Source organism: Lactuca serriola, chromosome 4 (assembly GCF_051521515.1).
Source record: "Lactuca serriola cultivar US96UC23 chromosome 4, Lser_US96UC23_V15, whole genome shotgun sequence".
Lineage (NCBI taxonomy): Eukaryota > Viridiplantae > Streptophyta > Magnoliopsida > Asterales > Asteraceae > Lactuca > Lactuca serriola.
The window spans coordinates 19,720,342-19,743,180 of NC_136411.1; the positions used below are offsets into that span (position 1 = coordinate 19,720,342).

The 22,839-nt window shown below is 40.6% G+C and overlaps 1 protein-coding gene and 1 non-coding gene across 2 annotated transcripts; one reads left to right on the plus strand and one right to left on the minus strand.

Annotated features, from left to right (window-relative positions):
• Positions 1–4,574: 4,574 nt before the first annotated feature.
• Positions 4,575–7,548, minus strand: LOC145098098 (uncharacterized). Its single transcript, XM_079035774.1, has 2 exons — positions 6,634–7,548; positions 4,575–5,555 (listed from the first exon to the last, which is right to left on the minus strand). Exons 1-2 carry the CDS (start codon positions 7,546–7,548, stop codon positions 4,575–4,577), a joined length of 1,896 nt encoding a protein of 631 aa, XP_078891900.1.
• Positions 7,549–8,884: 1,336 nt separating this feature from the next.
• Positions 8,885–8,991, plus strand: LOC145103455 (small nucleolar RNA R71). Its single transcript, XR_013706547.1, has one exon. It is a non-coding gene; the product is annotated as a small nucleolar RNA R71 (small nucleolar RNA).
• Positions 8,992–22,839: the final 13,848 nt, after the last annotated feature.

Here is a 22,839-nt window from a genome sequence, read left to right on the forward strand (position 1 = left end):
TCGTTAAATCCATGTGCGGTAAGGATTCTGGACATTACTTCGCGAACATTCTTCGGAACTCGCGTAGTAGCTTCGTGGACTCGCCGAGTATCTCTATGTTTTCTCTTCTTTCTTCGTTCTCCAGCTTCTAATTGCTTCTCCTTCTTCTTTTTGCTTCCAAGCATGTCTTCTGGACTAAAAATATAATTTAGACCTTATTAAGTACCTTTTGTCCATATTATGCAAATAATTAGCTAGAAATTAATAAAAATCTATACTAAACATATGGCTAATTATGCACATATCAAAATACCCCACACTTGACTTTTGCTTGCCCCCAAGCAAAACTTAATTTTAGCACATTAGAATCACATAAGACAACTCCAATTGAACCCAGCCATTATGCCAAAACCGCAACGCGTGCGTTTGTGTCTAAAATTTTCCTAAAAACCCTCCAATATTCCAAATACTTACAATCCTCATAAACATTCGCCCACTTATCCCGAACAATGCTCATTTTATGCATCCCTCCGAATCCATCAGCAGAAAACCTCATAACCTCAAGGTATTTTTGGTTGAGCAACCCAAGCACACATAAACTAGAAAATTACAATTTATGATACCACTATGGAGCTCTTTTGGATCCTCGCTTCTTTGACAATTTGATCTTTGATTTTTGGGTATCTTCAATTTTTGAATCTTCAGAATTTTGATCTTCATACTTTGACTTTGATGCTCCAAAAATTCTTCAAACTTTTTCTTGTAATTCCTTTTTTTTTCACATGTAACTCACTTATATCTTTTTTTTTCTTTTTTCTTCCAAAACCCTACATGTTTAAGCAGGGGCGCTCAACTTCAACCTTTATTGGTTGGAAATAATAATTTTCCTAGATACATTTCTGGTACACGATGCTAAACATATTGCATCCTTCGGACTAAGCAAGGTCGTGTTTTTGTCCCATGATTTCACTGGAATAAGGAGGCCACAAATGCACTAGAACATATATAGGCTCAACTAAATATTTGGGTCTTCATGCAATCATCAACATAATTCTAACATAGAATCCTAATCACTTTTACCAAAATTTTGTAAGTTAAGCCCTAAGCAACATTTTTGGTATGCAAGATTTTTAAATTTTTTTAAAATAAACCTAAATTAGGATTCTAAATTTACTAAAATATAACCAACCCCTACCCCACACTTAATTCATGCAATGTCCCCATTGCATGTTATGCATGAAAAGTAAAAAATGAAATGTAAAGAGAATTGGAACAAACTCCCCTGGGGTAGCACTCGCGAGGCTAATTTTCTTCAATTAAGCTCCTACTTTGAATGACTTTAGACATGGGAACAACTCATCCATGCCTTGGGTGTCATGTCGCGTGTGGTAATCATCTAACTCCAAATGTTTAGGACAAAGCTCTTAGAATTCTGCCAGGAATGAATCTCCATGAAAAATATGGATAAGAACTGTAGTGAATATGCCCAAAGTGAATCTTGAGTGTGAAATGTTGATGGACTCGGCGAGTCAGGCGTGAACTCGGTGAGTAGATCGGCATTTAGCAGATAATCGCGGATTTACACATGCACTCGGCGAGTAGGTCGTTGAGTCAAAAATAAATTTCCCTGCTGTTGGTTCTTGACTGAGGTGCTAAATCAAAATACTTCAGTGACTCTACTGCTAATTCCTTCAGTAATAACACATTTGGTCACTCCCAATCCTAACGGACTCAACCTTAAATGAAACAATTCGCACTCTCATCTAAACCAATCCTCTCTTGAACCTCGACCAATGTGACTCCTAAATGCATCCTAATCTTCAAACCTAAAAAACATGTAAACACAAGTGAAAGCAAACCACACCAAGGTCCTAATTAAAAATATCCAAGTTCAACAAAGTTTATCATCAAACACAATAAAAACATAAAAAGAAAAACATCCAAATAAAATCAAACTTCAAACTTCTTCCATATCTGCCCCTCCAGCTCCACTTCCTCCTGCTTGATTATTTCTTCTTTGCATCCTCTCTTCCCAACTCATAATGTAAGGATAACCGGGCCCGGGCCTTGGGGCGATGTTCATTTGCAGAAAAAGATAGTTGAATGACTCATTGTTGTAGTTAACACCTTGAGCAATGTCATCCAAATATCTCCTATATTCCACTTGATTCCACCCCTCATTCTCATCTTCCACCGGAATAACCAGTGGGTCTTCTCGGGCCCGTTCGTTCCTTTGCCTAACCCTCCTTCCCGGCATCTCGGGAGCAACCACTTCATCTACATGTGGAATTGCATATGAATCCCCAAATTTTTCCATAATTCTCGCCCTCTGATATAATGTAGTGCTAAATGGAGGAGGAGAAATGACGGTTAATGCCCTTGCCTCTTGTAAATCCAAAATCCCAAATGATCTTGCGATTCTTGTGACAAACATACCCCCATTAATTTTGGAGGTAATATTTTCCTTTACCGCTCCATTTGCAAGATATTTGGCCAAGCAATAAGGCAAGTTGCAGAAGACTTCTGGGGTGATGATTCTCCATAGATAGAAAATGTCAAGAGTTGGAACTTTGTCATCATCCTTCCTCATGTTTATGGTACTAGCGATAAAGCGGTGGATGAGACGGTGGATCGGAGAACGAATATGACCCTCTTGAGCAGAAGAGGGAATATAGACCCGGTTTGCAGTAGTGTTCCACCAAGTGGAGGCAACAACCTCCTCGGGAAGATCCTTGTGGCATTGCTCTAGAAATGCTTCAAAATCCTCCGTCATGATGACATTTTGGTCATAGAGACCAACCCTCCAGGCGAGTTCTGCGACGCTGCACTGTCGTAGCTCCCCTCCAAGTGAAAAAGAAATGCTATTTGGGTTATAATATTCACTACCACCCCGGAATGAGATAGTAGCAAAGAATTCCCAACATAACTCTACAAACATAGGTTCTTGAATCTTGAATAGATGCAACCATCCATCACAAATTATTGTGGATTCACCCACGTCAAAAGATTTCACCAAATAAGGTGTCAATTCTTCTTCCAAACCAATTTTACCTAACCAATCCCAATTAATTGCATTGGGAAGGTGAATTTCTTTCTGCTTGAGAGCCTCCAATCTGTTCTTTGCACGGGCTTGTGAAGATCTTGAAGTTATTTATTGAAAAGAAAGCCATGGAATATCTCCTTGACCTCCTCCCCTTGAACTCTGACCTCTTATAGACATAATTTCTACAGAATAACATCAAGAAAACAACAACAAACAAAACCCAGCAATTAAAGTTAATCAAAACAGGTCTATCTTGGCATCTACTCGCCGAGTTCATGAACTACTCGGCGAGTAGGATGAACTGCGAGAACAGATTTCAATCGGACCATATTAGGTCAATCAAAACACATAAATTTGCAAAGGGGTTTGCTGTTCTAAGTCCCTTAAACACAAATCCACAAGAAATTTTGTCCAAATCTCCCTAATTCATGGTAAAATCGAAACCCTAGAATTGGAGTAAACCACCAAATCCGGATTTAAGCAAAATAAGAACCAAGAATTGATAAAGTTATAACCTTTAACAAGAATACAAAGGAAAAATCATACGTTTTTGCCTTGTGGATGGAGATTCAACAAAAATTAAAGGAATGGCTTGAGAGGAAGAGAATGCTCGGCGAGTATGATAGAGGCGGCTGGTGAAATGAGTAAGGTAAAAAGAAACCCTTATTTAAAGATTGTAAAAACTCGTTTAAATACTTTTACTCGTCGAGTAGAAATATCTACTCGCCGAGTAGAAACGCGTGTTCGCGATTTGTCGTGGATTTCAGAAAGTACTCGCCGAGTAATCTTATGAACTCGGCGAGTTCATTAGTCAGTTTGAAAAAAAAACTCGATTTTTTAAACCACCATCCCACACTTTGAGCATTGCTTGCCCTCAAGCAATCATTTTAAACAGAATTTCAGAAGACGAATGAAAAGAAAACAGATCCTACAAGTGAAAAAGAAAAACAAAGGGAAAAGAAATGCAAACTCTAAACTCGGGTTGCCTCCTGGAAGCGCTTCTTTTTAAGGAGTCGTTAGCTGGACTCCTTCTGTTCTACGTTTCTGCCATGCCCTCCAGCAGCAGCCCTTCTTCTATGTCTTCATTCCTTTGGGTTCCTTCTTCATATTTTTTCACTCTATGTCCATTAACTTTGAAAGGAGTGCCATCTCTTGATAATAACTCGATAGCTCCATGTGGAAACACCTTCTTCACTAGAAATGGACCATCCCATCTTGACTTTAGTTTCCCCGGAAAGAGTTTGAGCCTTGAATTAAAAAGCAACACTTTTTTCCCTTCATGAAAGTCTTTATTACCCTTGATTCTTTTGTCATGCCAACTCTTGTTTTTTTCTTTATAAATCAAGGAGCTAGTATAAACCTCATTTCTAAGTTCTTCAAGAGCATTCATTTGCATCAACCGGTTGTTTCTAATCTCATCCATATCAAAGTTGCACATTTTTAAAGCCCAAAAAGCTTTATGCTCTATTTCCACCGGTAAGTGACATTGCTTCCCATAAACTAGCCTATATGGTGTAGTACCAATATGTGTTTTGAAACCTGTACAGGAGGCCTAAAGTGCATCATTTAGTCTATCTGACCATTCCTTTCGATTACTACCCACCGATCTCTCCAAAATTCTCTTTAATGCTCTATTTGTCACTTCAGTTTGCCCACTAGTTTGTGGATGGTAAGATGTAGAGAATTTATGGGTTACCCCATATCTCCTTAACACCTTTTCTAATTGATCATTGGCAAAATGAGTGCCTCGGTCACTTATAAGGGCTTTAGGAACTCCAAATCTTGAGAATAACTTCTTCAAAAAACGCACCAGCACCCGAGCATCATTAGTTGGTAAAGCTTGTGCCTCCGCCCACTTGGATACATAATCAACCGCCACCAAAATATATTTGTTGCCCTTTGAGATTGGAAATGGTCCCATGAAATCGATCCCCCATACGTCAATTACTTCGCACACTTGAATACTATGTTGTGGCATTTCGTTTCTGGAGGAGATGTTTCCCGTTCTTTGACATGCATCACACTCTTTGACATATTGGTTAGCATCTTTAAAAATTATGGGCCAATAAAACCCAATATCAAATATCTTCTTGGCCGTGTAATGTGCTCCATGATGTCCACCGGTGGGCCCGCTATGGCAATGCTCCAAAATTTCTCGGCTTTCATTCCCGAATACGCATCTCCTAATGATCCCATCCGCGCAACTTCGGAAAAGATATGGCTCATCCCAAAAGTAGTATTTTATTTCTGAAAATAATTTCTTCTTTTGTTGGCGGGTAAAGTTTTTTGGGATGTACTTGGTAGCTAAGTAATTAGCTATGTCCGCAAACCATGGCTCTTCCCCCGTGGTCACCAAAATGTACTCGTCCGGGAAATCGTCTCCAATTTTATCTTCTTCCAATGCTTCCAACTGCGGGTTTTCTAGCCTTGATAAGTGGTCGGCTGCTACATTCTCCATTCCTTTCTTATCGCGTATCTCGATGTCAAATTCTTGTAGAAGTAGAATCCAACATATCAATCTTGGTTTTGCATCCTGCTTGGCAACTAAATACTTAATAGCAAAGTGGTCAGTAAAAGAGTGGTTTTAGATAAAACTAGATAAGGGCGGAATTTGTCAAAAGTATACACCACAGCTAGTAATTCTTTTTCGGTTGTGGTGTAATTTTCTTGGGCCGGATTCAAAGTCTTACTTGCATAATAAATGGGTCGAAAGTGCTTATCAACCCTTTGACCAAGGACAACTCCTAATGCAAAGTCACTAGCATCACACATTATTTCAAAAGGTAAATTCCAATTCGGGGCAATCATGTCGGGGCATTAGTTAATTTTTCTTTCAAAAATTTGAAGGCATCTAGACACTCTTTAATGAAATTAAATGGTGCATCTTTTAAAAGCAATTGTGTTAGAGGTCTAGCTATTTTGGAAAAACCTTTTATGAAACACCGGTAGAAACCTGCGTGTCCTAAAAAACTCCTAATGCCCTTCACATTAGTCGGTGGAGGTAATTTGGCAATTGTATCTATTTTTTCCCGATCCACCTCAATTCCCAATTTGGAAACTTTGTGGCCCAAAACTATGCCCTATTTAACCATAAAGTGACATTTCTCCCAATTAAGGACCAAATCGGTCTTTTCACACCTTGCAAGCATTAAATCAAGGTTAGCAAGACAATTATGGAAAGAAGATCCAAAAACAGAAAAATAATCCATAAATACTTCCATGAACTTTTCCACCATGTCGTGGAATATGGCTGTTATACAACTTTGAAATGTCGCAGGTGCATTGCATAACCCAAAGGGCATGCGACGATAGGCAAAAGTTCCACTCGGGCAAGTGAAAGTGGTCTTTTCTTGGTCCATTGGGTCTATGGGCATTTGGAAGTAACCCGAAAATCCGTCTAAAAAACAATAATAACTATGGCCGGACAATGTTTTAAGCATTTGATCAATAAAAGGCAAAGGAAAATGGTCTTTACGAGTGGCATCGTTTAGCTTTCGATAATCGATGCACACTCACCAACCGGTTACCGTTTATGTCGGAATAAACTCGTTCTTCTCGTTTGATATGACCGTCATCCCTCCTTTCTTGGGCACCACTTAGACAGGACTAACCCATGGACTATCATAAATAGAATAAATGATCCCCACATCTAAAAGCTTGACTACTTCCTTTTTGACCACTTCTTGCATATACAGATTCAATATTCTTTGGTGTTGCACTACCGACTTTGCTGCTTCTTCCAGGTTGATCTTGTGAGAGAAATAAGAGCGGCTTATTCCCTTGATATCGGTGATACTCCATGCAATGGCACTTTTCCTCTTCTTCAAGACTTGAACTAATTCTTCTTTTTCAGATTTAGAGAGGTCAGAAGCTATTATAACTGGTTTTTGTTGACCATCTTCAAGGAATGCATACTCCAAGTGATCTGGTAGTGCCTTGAGCTCAGTTTTTGCATTCTGCATGCTGAACACGTCGAGTACAGGTAAGGGACTCGTCGAGTCCGGTGCATAAATCGCGATTCCTTGGGATTCTTCAAATGAACTCAGCGAGTAGGTCGAGTCTACTTGGCGAGTAGGTTGCTCCATGGTCTTCATTAACTCATCATAATCAGTTTCTTCCAGCAGTCTCTCTATTTCCAGTAGGTCTTTTTCAGCATCAAGTTCTTCAGTAAAGGTGATGGTGGACTTGTTTGGATCTTCATTATGCCATTCCTCCATCAATTCATCCAACATATCAATTGAAAATGTTGTGTCATCACTATGCCTTGCATCCTTCATGGCTTGATCAACCCCGAAAGTGACTGAATCATCCCCCACCCGTACAGTAAGTTTTGAATCTCGCATGTCAACTATAGCGCTTGCGGTGTTAAGGAAAGGTCTTCCAAGGATGGTCAGGACTTGAGGATCCGCTTCCATGTCTAGAATTATAAAATCCGCGGGAATAACGAATTTATCTACCTTCACCAATAGATCTTCACATATCCCTCTTGGAAATGTGACTGTTTTATTTGCTAAGTGTATTGCCATTCGAATTGGCCTTGGTTCCGGGAGATCCAATTTCTTGAAAAATGAATAAGGCATGAGATTCACACTTGCTCCCGAATCAGCCAAAGCATGAATGGTGGCCAAATTCCCAAATTAGCAAGGCAAAGTTAAGCTTCTCGGGTCACCCTTCTTCTTCGGTAGCTTGTTTAACATGGCAACTGAGCAATTCTCATTAAGAACTATTTCCTTCACTTCCTCCATCTTCCTTCTATTAGTTAGAAGCTCTTTGAGAAACTTGGCGTATTTTGGCATTTGGGCAACCGCTTCTATGAATGGTATGTTGATTTGAAGAGCTTTTATGTGATCTAGGAACTTATGGTAGTCTTCTTCCTTCTTTTCTTGCTTAGCTCGGGCTGGATATGGCATTGGAGGCTGAAATGGTTTTGCTGGAATCTGACTTTTCTGATTAGGCATTGGACTCGTCGAGTCCATATTCTGGACTCGGCATGTAGGGTCTGTGTCCAGCAGATTTTGACATTGGTTCGGTTTTTCTGCATCCTCCTTTTGTGACTGCTTGGGCTCTTGATTCTGAATAGGTGCTAGAGGGGTAATTATCTTCCCACTTCTAGTTGTCACAATATTTATATGTGCACCTCGTGGGTTGTTTTCGGTTTTACTAGGAAGTTCTCCCGGTGATCTTTGATTAATTTGTTGAGCAAGTTGCCCTAACTGTGTCTCAATGTTGTGGATAGATGCTTGTTGATTCCTAAGCATTGTTCTTGTCTCTTGTATTGCAGCATCATGGTCATTGTGTCTTTTTTCTGAAGCAGCTACAAACTTGGTAAGCATCTCTTCCAAACTTGGTTTTCTTTCTTGTGACGACTCCTCCTTTTGGTAAAAACCTCTTCCTTTTTGTTTAAACTTCTCCGACTTAGCCCTCTTGTACTCCTCATAAGGAAGCCACTCTTTCTTGGGTTTCCGCCAATCTTCATCATATCGGTCACCACTTGAGTAACATACTTGCACCTTCTTATTCGCATTCTCGTCCAAGTCACAATCTCTAGTAATATGAGGTCCATTGCAATTCTCACAACCCACCCGAATAGCATGTATTGTTTGATCCATTTTATCCATCCTCCTATCCATGGTTTTCAACATAGCCATGACTGCTGACAAATCTTCTGAAGCTGCATAAGCTGATCCCTTTGTCACATCATTCCTTGGATTGTGGTATTCTCTAGAATGCTTAGAGAATTCTTCAATCAGCTGCTTTATCATCGGGGGTGCTTTCTAAGTGAGTGGACCCTGCGAGTCAAGTAATTGTCGTGTTGTAACATTCACTCCATCATTGAAAATGGAGACTTCTTGTTGACTATTAAGGTGATGATGTGGGCAATTCCTTAGTAAACTCTTGTACCTCTCCCAAGCTTCATAAAGTGACTCTCCAGCTTTTTGTTCAAAGTTGGCTATGACTTTCTTTAACTTAGATATCTTGGAGGGTGGGCAGAATTGATCCATAAACTCTTCTTTCATCTTGGCCCATGTAGTGATGGATCCGGGGGGAAGTGACTTGAGCCAATCCTTTGCTGCACCCTTCAATGTAACCGGAAGCATGCGAAGTAGCTGAGTTTCTCGGGGCACGTTTGGAACATTAAAATAATCAACTACATCAGTGAATTCATCCAAGTGTTTGTAAGCATCTTCGTGGTCTTTTACGTGGAAGGGGATCTCCTTGAGTAGAGCAAGAATGTGACCCTCAAGCTCAAAAGTGGCAGTTGCGGGAATTGCGGGTTGCACAAGTCCCGGGCTGTCACAACTAGAAATTTTGTGCCCTGTAACTACAACACATAAGTAAAATTTTGAATCAAATACTTAAGAGCATGTATGATGCTTACTTTATGACATCAAAATTTGCAATCAAATACACCATACAAGCATTACAAATGGTCAACAAGCAATTGGAAACCCTAAAAGTCCTTGCTTAGGTCCATTTTGGACTAGGACTTCCTTATTGGGCCCAATGGACCAATAAGCTTCCAATTTGACCATCTTGGGTTTAGAACTCTTAAATGGGCTCTAATTGGACCCAATTCCATTTAATTCAATATTTTGGGCCATATTGGGCCTAAAATGAAATAAAATACCCTAATGGACCTTATTGGGTCACACCAAATTTATATATCCCTAATGGATCATAAAAATCATTCCTTAATTTATTTGGGCCGAAAATTTCATAATTAAGTCATAATATGGGCTTAAACACAAGAAGCCCAATATCCTTCCTTTCCTTTCTCCTCTTCTCGACCCAACAACCCAACATGGAAGAGGGTTGACTTTCAATTGCCACCTCTTTATTACCTCTTGGATCTCCATGCACTAACTCATGTTCCCATGCACACATCACTTCACTTACTTCTCTTCTCTCACTCTCTTTTTCCTTTGGCCGAGAGTCTCCCAAACACACACACTTCACAACAAACTCTCTCTAAATCACTCAAGACTCATCCCTTCTTCTTCATCCAAAAATCTCGAAATTTTGCTTGTGTTTCAAGAGGATTTCACAAGATAATCATCATCCTTTGGTAATTTTTCACATGTCTAAGTTACAAAACTCCTCTCTCATGTAAGATCACTTATCTTAGACAAGTTTTTGGTGATCATACTCCTAGAAAACTCCTTAAGTTCGAGATCTTCCAAGGAGGCTTGCTAGGATCAAGTTTTCTTCATTTCTTCCTTCTAAACCGAAAACAACAAGCAAAGGTGAGCTTCATACCCCCTATTTTTCGGTTTTTATAAGTTTTTTTTTTTTTGGGGGGGGGGGGGAGGGGAATACAAGCAAATGTGTAGATCTATGAGTATATGTATGCCTTGTGTGATTTCTATGTGTATATATGTGTTCTTATGTGATTGTGGTGTTGGATCTAGTCAAAAAGTCCTTAAAACCGAGATTTCCATTAGGTTGTATGAAACAAGTATAGATCATATTATTACACACAAATTATTTCTAGAAAAGTAACCAAGTTGGTTAATATGAACATTTTTGGGCTAAAAATCCATTTTTGGGCTCAAAATGTTGAAAATATAAATTCAAGGGGCCCAAAATGAAAAAAATGCAAATTCTGATGGTGGAGATGAGTCAAAACAGTTTCAAGAATGTACTTTCTGGAAATTTACTCTTTTGAAGAATTAAAATGTAAATTTTTAAGCATAATGGGCCAAAAATGAACTTTTCGGCCCAATAAAGCCCAAATTGCGAGATTTTCAAATTAGAGGGGCTGAAACTGTACTTTTCTGTAAAACAGGGGACTACTAGTGCTCCAAGTCCATTTCAGGGGTTAAAAATACTTTTCATATTTAAAAGGGACCAGAGATGCAAAAATTTTCTATTTTGGGCCAAAAGTGTAAAAATTGCGAAAATAGAGGTTTCAGCCGAGAAAACTTCATTCTGAGGGCCTAAAACTGTTTTTCAAATAAATTTGAGCTGAAAAATACCTTTTCAACAAGTTTTGATACTAAAGTGTCAAGAAAAATGGTTTAAGGACTAAAATGGAAATTCTTTTATACAAAGGGTCAAAAGTGTAAATTTATCCAAAAGAAAGGGGCTGCAGAAAGTAAAATTCTAATGTTTTAAACAATAAATCCGTTATGATGAAATACTAGTACCACGACTACCGACGAAACATAATACACCTTCAACACCAAAAATCGTTACCAAACGAATTGATTCGGTTTCGAATCAATAATGAATCAAAAATCTATACACGACGATACCACAATACACACGCTGAAATTACGGGAAGTCAATACACATGCGGGAATTCACCAGACGTCGATACACCATCTTTGGGCCCGAAAGTTTCAAATCGTGTTTGTTGGGTGTAGCTAGCCCAATGAAATGATCTTTAGGCCCGAAGGAAACTCGCTTACATGTTGTTGGGTCTTATATGACCTAATTCCATGTAAAAGGACTTTCACTGGCTTTTGTGCTGTTGGGCCCCATGGGTCTTTTGGTACTGCTAGCAAAGTCGAGAATTCACCAATGCGAGTCGGGCCAAGGGCCTTTCGCATTCACGATAGCCTTGAACGACTTATGGAAATAGCGGGGGTTTCGCACCCTCTTTTCTCCTCGGTTGTGGGGCTATGGGAAGTCAGGGTGGTTGGATTAAGTGAATAGTATAGACGATGCCTAAGGGATCGTTTGTATAGTTGTAAACTAGTCGTTTTCATTAATGCGTGTTTATAACAATTCACAATCCATAATTAATCTAATGTCACCTGGAATTATCGAATACACACGGCACAACGGTATAATAAAATACAAAACGCGTAATTCAAAGTATTAGGAAAACATCGGGTTTTCCTAGGGTTTTCAATTCATACACCTACAAGATGCATACCAAGTCTAACAATTTTTTTTTTACAATTATAGAAACAAACAAGCATACTTACGGATCTTCACACTTTTTACACGATACTCTTTTCAGAAAATATCGGATTTTCTGGTGGTTTTCAAAACAATACAAAACATTATGTTTCAAACATTACTTATGAACTCACCAACATTTCATATGTTGACGTTTTTCGAAATACTTGTATTCTCAGGTAACAGGTAAATCAAAGGGAAAATGTACTCAGTGATGTCTTGTTGTTTGTTTAACTAGTATCGAACAATCTACTTTTTGGGAATGTACTGTTATGAAACAATGTACTAAATGTAAACACTACTGGTTGTACTATTTCAATTCATGGTGATGAATGATGTTATGTTTCATGTATATTCACTGTGATGGTATTCAATTGAGTTACAACAGCCCTCGTACGTTTCCGCCGTCTGGTTCGGGGGTGTGACAGGTTGGTATCAGAGCTCTGTTTATAGTGAACTAGCATATCTAGCCACACATTGATATGCAACTATAAACCAAAAGAGGGACTAACACAACTCTGAATAAAACAAGTAAAACACAACAATAAGACACCCTTGCTTGCATTAAGAATAAGAACATAACGCCGAATCAAACAAGATAAATACTAGTATCTCGGTTAATCCAGGACTGTTCTTAGTAGTATGAAGAAGCGGATGTAGCCTGATCAACTACATTCCTTCCAAGGTATAACTAACACATGTTCCGATGAGATCGCGATAGCTAGGGAACCTAAAAACATACCCCTTTATCACCAAAAAGCGAAGAGCACCTGCATAGCCTATACAATAGTTGTAGCATCCTAGGAATAATGTTAGCATATTTACACACACTCGCAAACAGCATGGCTGGTTTTCATCACCCCGGAGATCCTTCTTTCCCTAACCAGGGAAATAACGGATGGTTAGACGAGGAGCCTGAGGAAGACCCCGAAGAGGAATCTGACGGGGAACCGGAGGCAGGAGTCGAGGGCGAGCCCGCCGAACTAGAAGAGGAACAGGAGGAGGAAGAAGATGAAGGAGACTTTGAGGAGGAACCCGATGACAGTGAAGGGGGTGATTCGGACGCAGAGTCTGAGGTCATCAACCCCCCTTACCCGATCAGGGTGCCTGCTTACCGGGTGGGCCCCACTGGTCCTACACCTCCCTGGGGTATTGATCTCTGGAGATGGAGCAGACAGCAGGGACAACGACCCCAGTACGACATGTCACGCGAGTTCTTTGACCTTCGGGACGGAGGACCGGCAGATCGAGCCCTTCCAGTCATGGTGAGACGGTTACGGAACACGGGCGACCTTGCTCAGAGCACTGCCGACCAGGTACGCCAACTGTGGACTAGGGTCGAGCGTGCAGAGCAGGAGACACGAGACGTCCTTCAAGAGTTCCATATGAGGCAGGTGAGGTGGGAGTCTTAACTCCAGGACGCAGAACGACAGGTGGCTCGTCTTCAGGGAGCATCCTCATCCTCTGCACCACCCCCGGGCACAGCTCATCGCGGCTAGAGATAGACTTACCTTACTAGGTCATTAGGAACTATGCTATGTACCCCGACTCTATGTTTAAGTGACTACACTACTCATAGAGCCGTTATGCTGTCAAACTAGTGTCACTTATGTATGCTCTTACGAGCAAAATTTTCATGTATTAAATACGGATAATATTAGTGAAATTATTACGTGCTTTGTTATGATATTACAAATTGCTATGTGTTGCGAATCTATGATTGTATGTTACATGATAGAAGTACCTAAGTTCGTGCCATACACCTAGTCAGTAGGATCACAACCACATGGAAACTACGTACACTCAACATCTTTCCGTTTCATGACAGAAAGATGCCTCACCGACCTACTCGCGGAAACCCTGGACCAACCCCACCCGAAGTTGACTCAGCCGCATTCCAGGCAGCGGTGTCTACTGCGGTCACTGCAGCGATGGCACAAATTCATCAAGGGAACAATGGAGGAGTCAACGGGCAAGGGGCCGGGAGTTCGAACAACGGAATGAATCAAGGACCCACCAAAACATGTACCTACAAGGACTTCACAAACACCAAACCACGAACCTTTAACAGCACTGGAGGGGTGATCACTCTAAAGCGATGGATCGAGAAGGTGGAATCAGTATTCGAGATATGCGATTGTCCTGAGGAGATGAAGGTGAAGTTCGCAGCATGCACTTTGGTTGATCAAGCGCTCACTTGGTGGAACGGACACGTGGAAGCCATGACACTCCCTGTAGCCAACTCAATGTCGTGGTCGGAAATGAAAGAAATGTTAATGGCTGAATACTGCCCACGAGGTGAGATTCAGAAAATGGAGTAAGAGCTGTGGAACCTCACTGTGCGGAATGCGGATATCGATGCCTACATATCGAGATTTAGTGAACTATCTCTGTTATGCCCGGGTATGATCACCTCGGAAGGAAAGAAGATTGAGCGATTCATCTGGGGACTAACCTCTCCGATCCAAGGAAATGTGATAGCTGCAAATCCCGAAACCTTCGACAGTGCTAAAAGATTGGCGAAGAAGCTATATGACCACAACAACAAGAAGGGTGAGAAGCCAACGGAGACTGAGGCCAAGAAGGAAAGTGATGGCAAGAAAGGGAAGAACAACAAAAGGAAGGGGCGCCAAGGCTCCGAGACTTCCAAGAAGCAGCAGACAGTGGCGGTTAATGTTGCCACCGCACAAGTTCCAGCTACACCACATGCTCCAGCCTTAGCTGCCCCAAATGCTCCTAGACCTTATTCCGGTAATCTTCCCAAGTGCAACAAGTGCGGTTTCCATCAGAATAGAGAATGCAAGGAGTTGCAGTGCACCAGTTGCAATCGGAGGGGACACACGGCGAGATACTGCAGGACTTACCCTCCTCAAAACCAACAACAGGGAAACAACAACAACAACAACAACACCCGCAACAACAACAACATCAACACCGGCGGCAACAATGCAGGGCCTAGCCACACCTGCTATGGGTGTGGGAGGACTGGGCATTTCCGCCGAGATTTCCCTAACAAAAACAATCCTGGGAATGGAGGAACGAGAAGGGTGTTGGCCATGGGTCAGGGGGAAGCAATTCAAGATCCCACAGTCGTTACCGGTACGTTTCCCCTAAACCACACTTATGCATGCATCCTATTTGACACCGGAGCGGAGCGAAGTTTCGTAAGCAATAAGTTAAGCATTTATTAAAATAACAACCCCAGAAGCTCAATGAAACCTTTACGGTGGAAATGGCCAATGGGAAAACCGAATCCATGGGGGAAATCTACATCGGATGTACCCTAACCCTAAACCAACACATCTTTCGAATAGACTTAATGCCTGTGTCCATTAGGAGTTTCGATGTGATTATTGGCATGGACTGGTTAAGCCTCTACCATGCTGAGATTATGTGTCACGAGAAGGCCGTTCGTCTTCGCCTTCCTAATCACGAAACCCTAGTTATTTACGGAGACAAACCCAGCACGAACCTTCGCCTCATCTCGTGCATCCAGGCACAAAAGCATCTACGAAAGAAAGATTTGACATTCCTGGCTCACGTAGTGGATAAAACCAAGGAAGAGACTAACATTCAAGATATTCCAGTAGCACGTGAATTTCCAGACGTATTTCCTGAAGATCTTCCTGGAGTACCCCCAGAAAGGCAAGTTGAATTCCGAATTGACCTCGTTCCAGGAGCAACCCCTCTCGCTAAATCGCCCTATCGGCTAGCTCCTGCTGAAATGCAGGAATTGTCCAGTCAACTCAGCGAACTCCTGGACAAGGGATTCATCCGACCTAGTTACTCGCCATGGGGAGCTCCGGTCCTTTTTGTCAAAAAGGACAGATCTTTTAGGATGTGCATCGATTACAGAGAGTTAAACAAACTCACTATCAAAAATCGCTATCCACTCCCACGAATCGACGATCTATTTGACCAGCTCCAAGGAGCTAGTTACTTTTCTAAGATAGATATACGGTCCGGATATCATCAACTCAAAGTCCGGGAAGAGGATATTCCTAAAACCGCTTTCCGAACTTGTTACGGACATTATGAATTTGTCGTAATGCCCTTCGGTCTAACGAATGCTCCTGTCGCATTTATGGATCTGATGAACCGAATCTGTCGACCATTCCTTGACAACTTTGTCATTGTCTTCATTGATGACATTCTCATCTATTCACGAAGCGAGGAAGAGCATGGTCAACATCTCCAACAAATTCTAGAAACTCTGCGATCGGAAAAGCTATACGCAAAACTCTCCAAGTGTGAGTTCTGGCTCCGTAGTGTGAAGTTCCTAGGTCAAGTTGTTAGTCAAGAAGGAATTCATGTGGATCCTTCCAAGGTCAAAGCCATTGAAGGATGGGCAGTCCCGACAACACCCACAAAAATTCATCAATTCTTAGGTCTAGCAGGCTACTATAGGAGGTTTATTCAAAACTTCTCTAAGATCGCCAAGCCACTTACCTCACTTACGCAAAAGGGCGTATCATTCAAATGGACGGTGCCCTGGTACTATCTCTACTAGAGGGAACGGAAGATTTCGTGGTCTACTGTGACGCGTCGAATCAGGGCTTAGGTTGCGTTCTCATGCAGCGTGGAAGGGTGATAGCTTACGCATCCCGCCAACTAAAGACGCACGAAGTGAATTATACAACCCATGATCTGGAATTGGGAGCCGTGGTCTTTGCTCTGAAGATTTGGAGGCATTACCTTTATGGTACGAAGTGCACCATCTTCACGGACCACAAAAGTCTCCAGCATATCTTGAATCAAAAAGAGCTGAATATGAGGCAACGAAGATGGGTCGAATTATTAAACGATTACGAGTGTGAAATCAAGTACCACCCGGGCAAGGCCAACGTGGTAGCTGACGCATTGAGCCGGAAGGAATACTCTAATCGTCGTGCGAAAACACTCTCAATAACCATTCAATCTCACTTAACCACTCAGATTGGAGTAGCCCAGTCAGAGGCCATGAAGACGGAAAACAGAGCAAGCGAAGCATTACGCGGAATAGAGAAGAATCTAGAGGCAAAAGAGGACGGAGTATACTATTTCATGAACCGTATTTGGGTCCCTAAACTCGGAGGATTTAGGGAGGTAGTCATGAAGGAAGCCCACAAGACGCGATACTCCATCCATCCCGGCTCAGACAAGATGTATTTGGATATTAAACAACAGTATTGGTGGCCTAACATGAAGGCAGAGATTGCCACCTATGTCGGTAAGTGCCTTACTTGTGCCAAGGTAAAGGTGGAGTACCAGAAGCCCTCAGGGTTATTACAGCAACCGGTAATCCCTGAGTGGAAATGGGAAGGGATTTCTATGGATTTCGTGACCAAGCTACCCAAGACGTCGGATGGACTAGACACCATATGGGTAATAGTCGACCGACTGACGAAATCTGCCCATTTCCTGCCAATAAAAGAATCCTACAAGATGGAGAGATTGACACGTTTATGCATTCGAGAAATCGTGAGACTCCACAGAGTACCAGTGTCTATTATCTCGGATAGAGACAGTAGGTTCACTTCACGTTTTTGGCAATCACTCCAGAAAGCACTAGGAACTCATCTCGACATGAGCATCGCTTATCATCCACAAACGGATGGTCAAAGCGAACGATCCATTTAAACGCTCGAAGACATGCTTCGCGCATGTGTGATAGACTTTGGGAAGTCTTGGGATACCCACTTACCTTTAGTTGAATTCTCGTATAACAACAGTTACCATTCGAGCATCAAGGTCGCTCCTTTTGAAGCACTATACGGGCGTAATTGTAGATCACCGTTATGTTGGGCTGAGGTGGGCGACACCCAGCTAGCAAAAGCACTCACATCGGACAAGGCGCTGACGGGACCAGAGATCATTCGTGAAACCACGGAAAAGATCGTTCAAATCAGAGCTCGATTACAAGCATCGCGCGACCGACAAAAGAGCTATGCCGATAAACGGCGAAAGCCCTTAGAATTTCAGGTCGGGGATCGAGTACTGTTAAAAGTCTCACCTTGGAAAGGAGTCGTTCGTTTCGGAAAACGGGAAAAACTGAACCCACGATACATTGGACCTTTCGAGATCGTCGCCCGAATAGGTCCAGTGGCGTATAAACTGCAACTACCCGCAGAGCTAAACAGTGTGCACCCCGTGTTCCATGTCTCTAATCTAAAGAAGTGCCTGTCAGATGAAACCCTCGTCATTCCCCTTGACGAGATTGAAATCAACGAGAATCTCCTGTTCGTTGAAGAACCGGTTGAAATCATGGACAGGGAGGTGAAGCGTACTAATCAAAGTCGCATCCCGATCGTGAAAGTACGATGGAACGCGAAGCGTGGGCCAGAATTCACGTGGGAACGCGAAGATCAAATGAAGCAAAAGTACCCTCACCTATTCTAGCATTCTCAAATCTAGCTTTCAAACAGAATTTCGGGACGAAATTCCCTCTAACGGGGGGATGATGTCACAACTAGAAATTTTGTGCCCTGTAACTACAACACATAAGTAAAATTTTGAATCAAAGACTTAAGAGCATGTATGATGCTTACTTTATGACATCAAAATTTGCAATCAAATACACCATACAAGCATTACAAATGGTCAACAAGCAATTGGAAACCCTAAAAGTCCTTGCTTAGGTCCATTTTGGACTAGGACTTCCTTATTGGGCCCAATGGACCAATAAGCTTCCAATTTGACCATCTTGGGTTTAGAACTCTTAAATGGGCTCTAATTGGACCCATTTCCATTTAATTCAATATTTTGGGCCATATTGGGCCTAGAATGAAATAAAATACCCTAATGGACCTTATTGGGTCACAACAAATTTATATAGCCCTAATGGATCATAAAAATCATTCCTTAATTTATTAGGGCCAAAAATTTCATAATTAAGTCATAATATGGGCTTAAACACAAGAAGCCCAATATCCTTCCTTTCCTTTCTCCTCTTCTCGACCCAACAACCCAACATGGAAGAGGGTTGACTTTCAATTGCCACCTCTTTATTACCTCTTGGATCTCCATGCACTAACTCATGTTCCCATGCACACATCACTTCACTCACTTCTCTTCTCTCACTCTCTTTTTCCTTTGGCCAAGAGTCTCCCAAACACACACACTTCACAACAAAACTCTCTCTAAATCACTCAAGACTCATCCCTTCTTCTTCATCCAAAAATCTCGAAATTTTGCTTGTGTTTCAAGAGGATTTCACAAGATAATCATCATCCTTTGGTAAGTTTTCACATGTCTAAGTTACAAAACTCCTCTCTCATGTAAGATCACTTATCCTAAACAAGTTTTTGGTGATCATACTCCTAGAAAACTCCTTAAGTTCGAGATCTTCCAAGGAGGCTTGCTAGGATCAAGTTTTCTTCATTTCTTCCTTCTAAACCGAAAACAACAAGCAAAGGTGAGCTTCATACCCCCTATTTTTTGGTTTTTATAAGTTTTTTTTTGGGGGGGGGGGAGGGGAATACAAGCAAATGTGTAGATCTATGAGTATATGTATGCCTTGTGTGATTTCTATGTGTATATATGTGTTCTTATGTGATTGTGGTGTTGGATCTAGTCAAAAAGTCCTTAAAACCGAGATTTCCATTAGGTTGTATGAAACAAGTATAGATCATATTATTACACACAAATTATTTCTAGAAAAGTAACCAAGTTGGTTAATATGAACATTTTTGGGCTAAAAATCCATTTTTGGGCTCAAAATGTTGAAAATATAAATTCAAGGGGCCCAAAATGAAAAAAATGCAAATTCTGATGGTGGAGATGAGTCAAAACAGTTTCAAGAATGTACTTTCTGGAAATTTACTCTTTTGAAGAATTAAAATGTAAATTTTTAAGCATAATGGGCCAAAAATGAACTTTTCGGCCCAATAAAGCCCAAATTGCGAGATTTTCAAATTAGAGGGGCTGAAACTGTACTTTTCTGTAAAACAGGGGACTACTAGTGCTCCAAGTCATTTCAGGGGTTAAAAATACTTTTCATATTTAAAAGGGACCAGAGATGCAAAAATTTTCTATTTTGGGCCAAAAGTGTAAAAATTGCGAAAATAGAGGTTTCAGCCGAGAAAACTTCATTCTGAGGGACTAAAACTGTTTTTCAAATAAATTTGAGCTGAAAAATACCTTTTCAACAAGTTTTGATACTAAAGTGTCAAGAAAAATGGTTTAAGGACTAAAATGGAAATTCTTTTATACAAAGGGTCAAAAGTGTAAATTTATCCAAAAGAAAGGGGCTGCAGAAAGTAAAATTCTAATGTTTTAAACAATAAATCCGTTATGATGAAATACTAGTACCACGACTACCGACGAAACATAATACACCTTCAACACCAAAAATCGTTACCAAACGAATTGATTCGGTCTCGAATCAATAATGAATCAAAAATCTATACACGACGATACCACAATACACACGCTGAAATTACGGGAAATCAATACACACGCGGGAATTCACCAGACGTTGATACACCATCTTTGGGCCCGAAAGTTTCAAATCGTGTTTGTTGGGTGTAGCTAGCCCAATGAAATGATCTTTAGGCCCGAAGGAAACTCGCTTACATGTTGTTGGGTCTTATATGACCTAATTCCATGTAAAAGGACTTTCACTGGCTTTTGTGCTGTTGGGCCCCATGGGTCTTTTGGTACTGCTAGCAAAGTCGAGAATTCACCAATGCGAGTCGGGCCAACGGCCTTTCGCATTCACGATAGCCTTGAACGACTTATGGAAATAGCGGGGGCTTCGCACCCTCTTTTCTCCTCGGTTGTGGGGCTATGGGAAGTCAGGGTGGTCGGATTAAGTGAATAGTGCGGACGACGCCTAAGGGATCGTTTGTATAGTTGTAAACTAGTCGTTTTCATTAATGCGTGTTTATAACAATTCACAATCCATAATTAATCCAATGTTACCTGGAATTATCGAATACACACGGCACAACGGTATAATAAAATACAAAACGCGTAATTCAAAGTATTAGGAAAACATCGGGTTTTCCTAGGGTGTTCAATTCATACACCTACAAGATGCATACCAAGTCTAACAATTTTTTTTTACAATTATAGAAACAAACAAGCATACTTACGGATCTTCACACTTTTTACACGATACTCTTTTCAGAAAATATCGGATTTTCTGATGGTTTTCAAAACAATACAAAACATTATGTTTCAAACATTACTTATGAACTCACCAACATTTCATATGTTGACGTTTTTCGAAATACTTGTATTCTCAGGTAACAGGTAAATCGAAGGGAAAATGTACTCAGTGATGTCTTGTTGTTTGTTTAAATATTATCGAACAATCTACTTTTTGGGAATGTAATGTTATGAAACAATGTACTAAATGTAAACACTACCGGTTGTACTATTTCAATGCATGGTGATGAATGATGTTATGTTTCATGTATATTCACTGTGATGGTATTCAATTGAGTCACAACAGCCCTCGGACGTTTCCGCCGTCTGGTTCGGGGGTGTGACACGGGCCGGTATCATCGCGTATCCTCTTCTTCCATTGCCCCATGGGGACTTCATTGATGTTAGCCATTAGAATAGCTAATTCGGCGTCGGAATCGGAAACTTGCCCGAATGTAGGGTCTTCTTCTCCTTCGGTTTCGTACTCGGTATCCTCTTTGATTGGGTCTTCGCTTGCTAAAGAGGCGTTGGATGCTCCTGATTTGCTTCTTTTCTTCTTCCCAAAAAAACCGTCTTTAAGCTAGACAAAGGCGATTTCTTGGGTGTATTCGAGCTTTCAACGTCTTTGCCTTTGTTTTTCCTCAACGCGGATTTCGGGTCTTCAAAAGGGGGAATCAGTGGAGTGTTGGATCCTCTGGTCATGAAAATCCTGTAACAAAACAAGAAAAACGCATAAAAAGAACAAAAGATGAAATAGAACAAAAATAAAAACTAATCTGTCAAACAACAGCGAACTCGCCGAGTAGGGTCGAGTGCACTCGGCGAGTTGACTGTATGAAACAAAAAAAATTTAGACAGAATTAAATAAAACAACTAAAAACTAATAAATACTAAAACCTAACCTGCTTACTAAATTTCTAAAAAAAAAAATTAACTTTGTGCAAGAAAAACTCACACAAAGGATCGATAAAATTAGGAATTAGATTTAATTTTTGAACCGTTCCCCGGCAACGGCACCAAAAACTTGATGTGTGGAAAATGCACTGGTTTTATTCCTACTTTAAAAATATAAATTTAGCACACAAAGGCAATGAACCTGTCTGTTAGTGGTATAGTTGGATAAGTAGGGTGTCGAACTCAGGGAACGAGAATTAAACTAATAACTAATTTTAACTAAACAAGTAATAAAAGTAAAGGGTTTTTCTCTAGTTTTACAAGACTAGAAACTTAAACACACCACCTAACAAGTAATTAACTAAACAACTAAAAACAAGTAAAAATTCACCAAATTTAATAAAGAGTTTCTGTTTAGGTACAACCAATTCACTCCTATGGTTAATGTTATGATAAAGTTATAAATTAATTGATATTGGTTACCAACTATAGTGGTTAGGTTCGCATTCACTATTACTAACCCTTAGAAACTTAATCAATTCAAGCAGTGGCCAATTGTTTAAACTAATTAACTCCCTAGTTCAATTATTTGGATTAAATAAGATTTGTAATTGGTTAATCAAATTGGTAATTCAACTAACCTCTTGTTTGTTGATTTCTCAAACAAGCTCACACATTAATTTACCCATTCTCTAATTAATCCTAGTTTCATATTCACTAATCCTAGGCATATGATGAAGTGTTCACATAAAGCATATGAGGTTAACAATTAAGAGATGTTCATGCAGCTTAATTGTCTTCCAATTAACAGAAAATAGCTATGGTTAATGCATAAGGTTCTTTAACAAACTCAATTTAATAAAATCACCAATAATCAATCAATAAAA

What these genes read in the sequence shown, in the direction of transcription:
- LOC145098098 (XM_079035774.1), bottom strand. Translation starts at nt 7,548, where the DNA reads ATGGCAATACACTTAGCAAATAAAACAGTCACATTTCCAAGAGGGATA. An exon ending in CTATTTATGATAGTCCATGG is followed by an intron (nt 5,556 to 6,633) that starts GTTAGTCCTGTC and finishes GTTGCCAAGCAG; the next exon opens with GATGCAAAACCAAGATTGAT.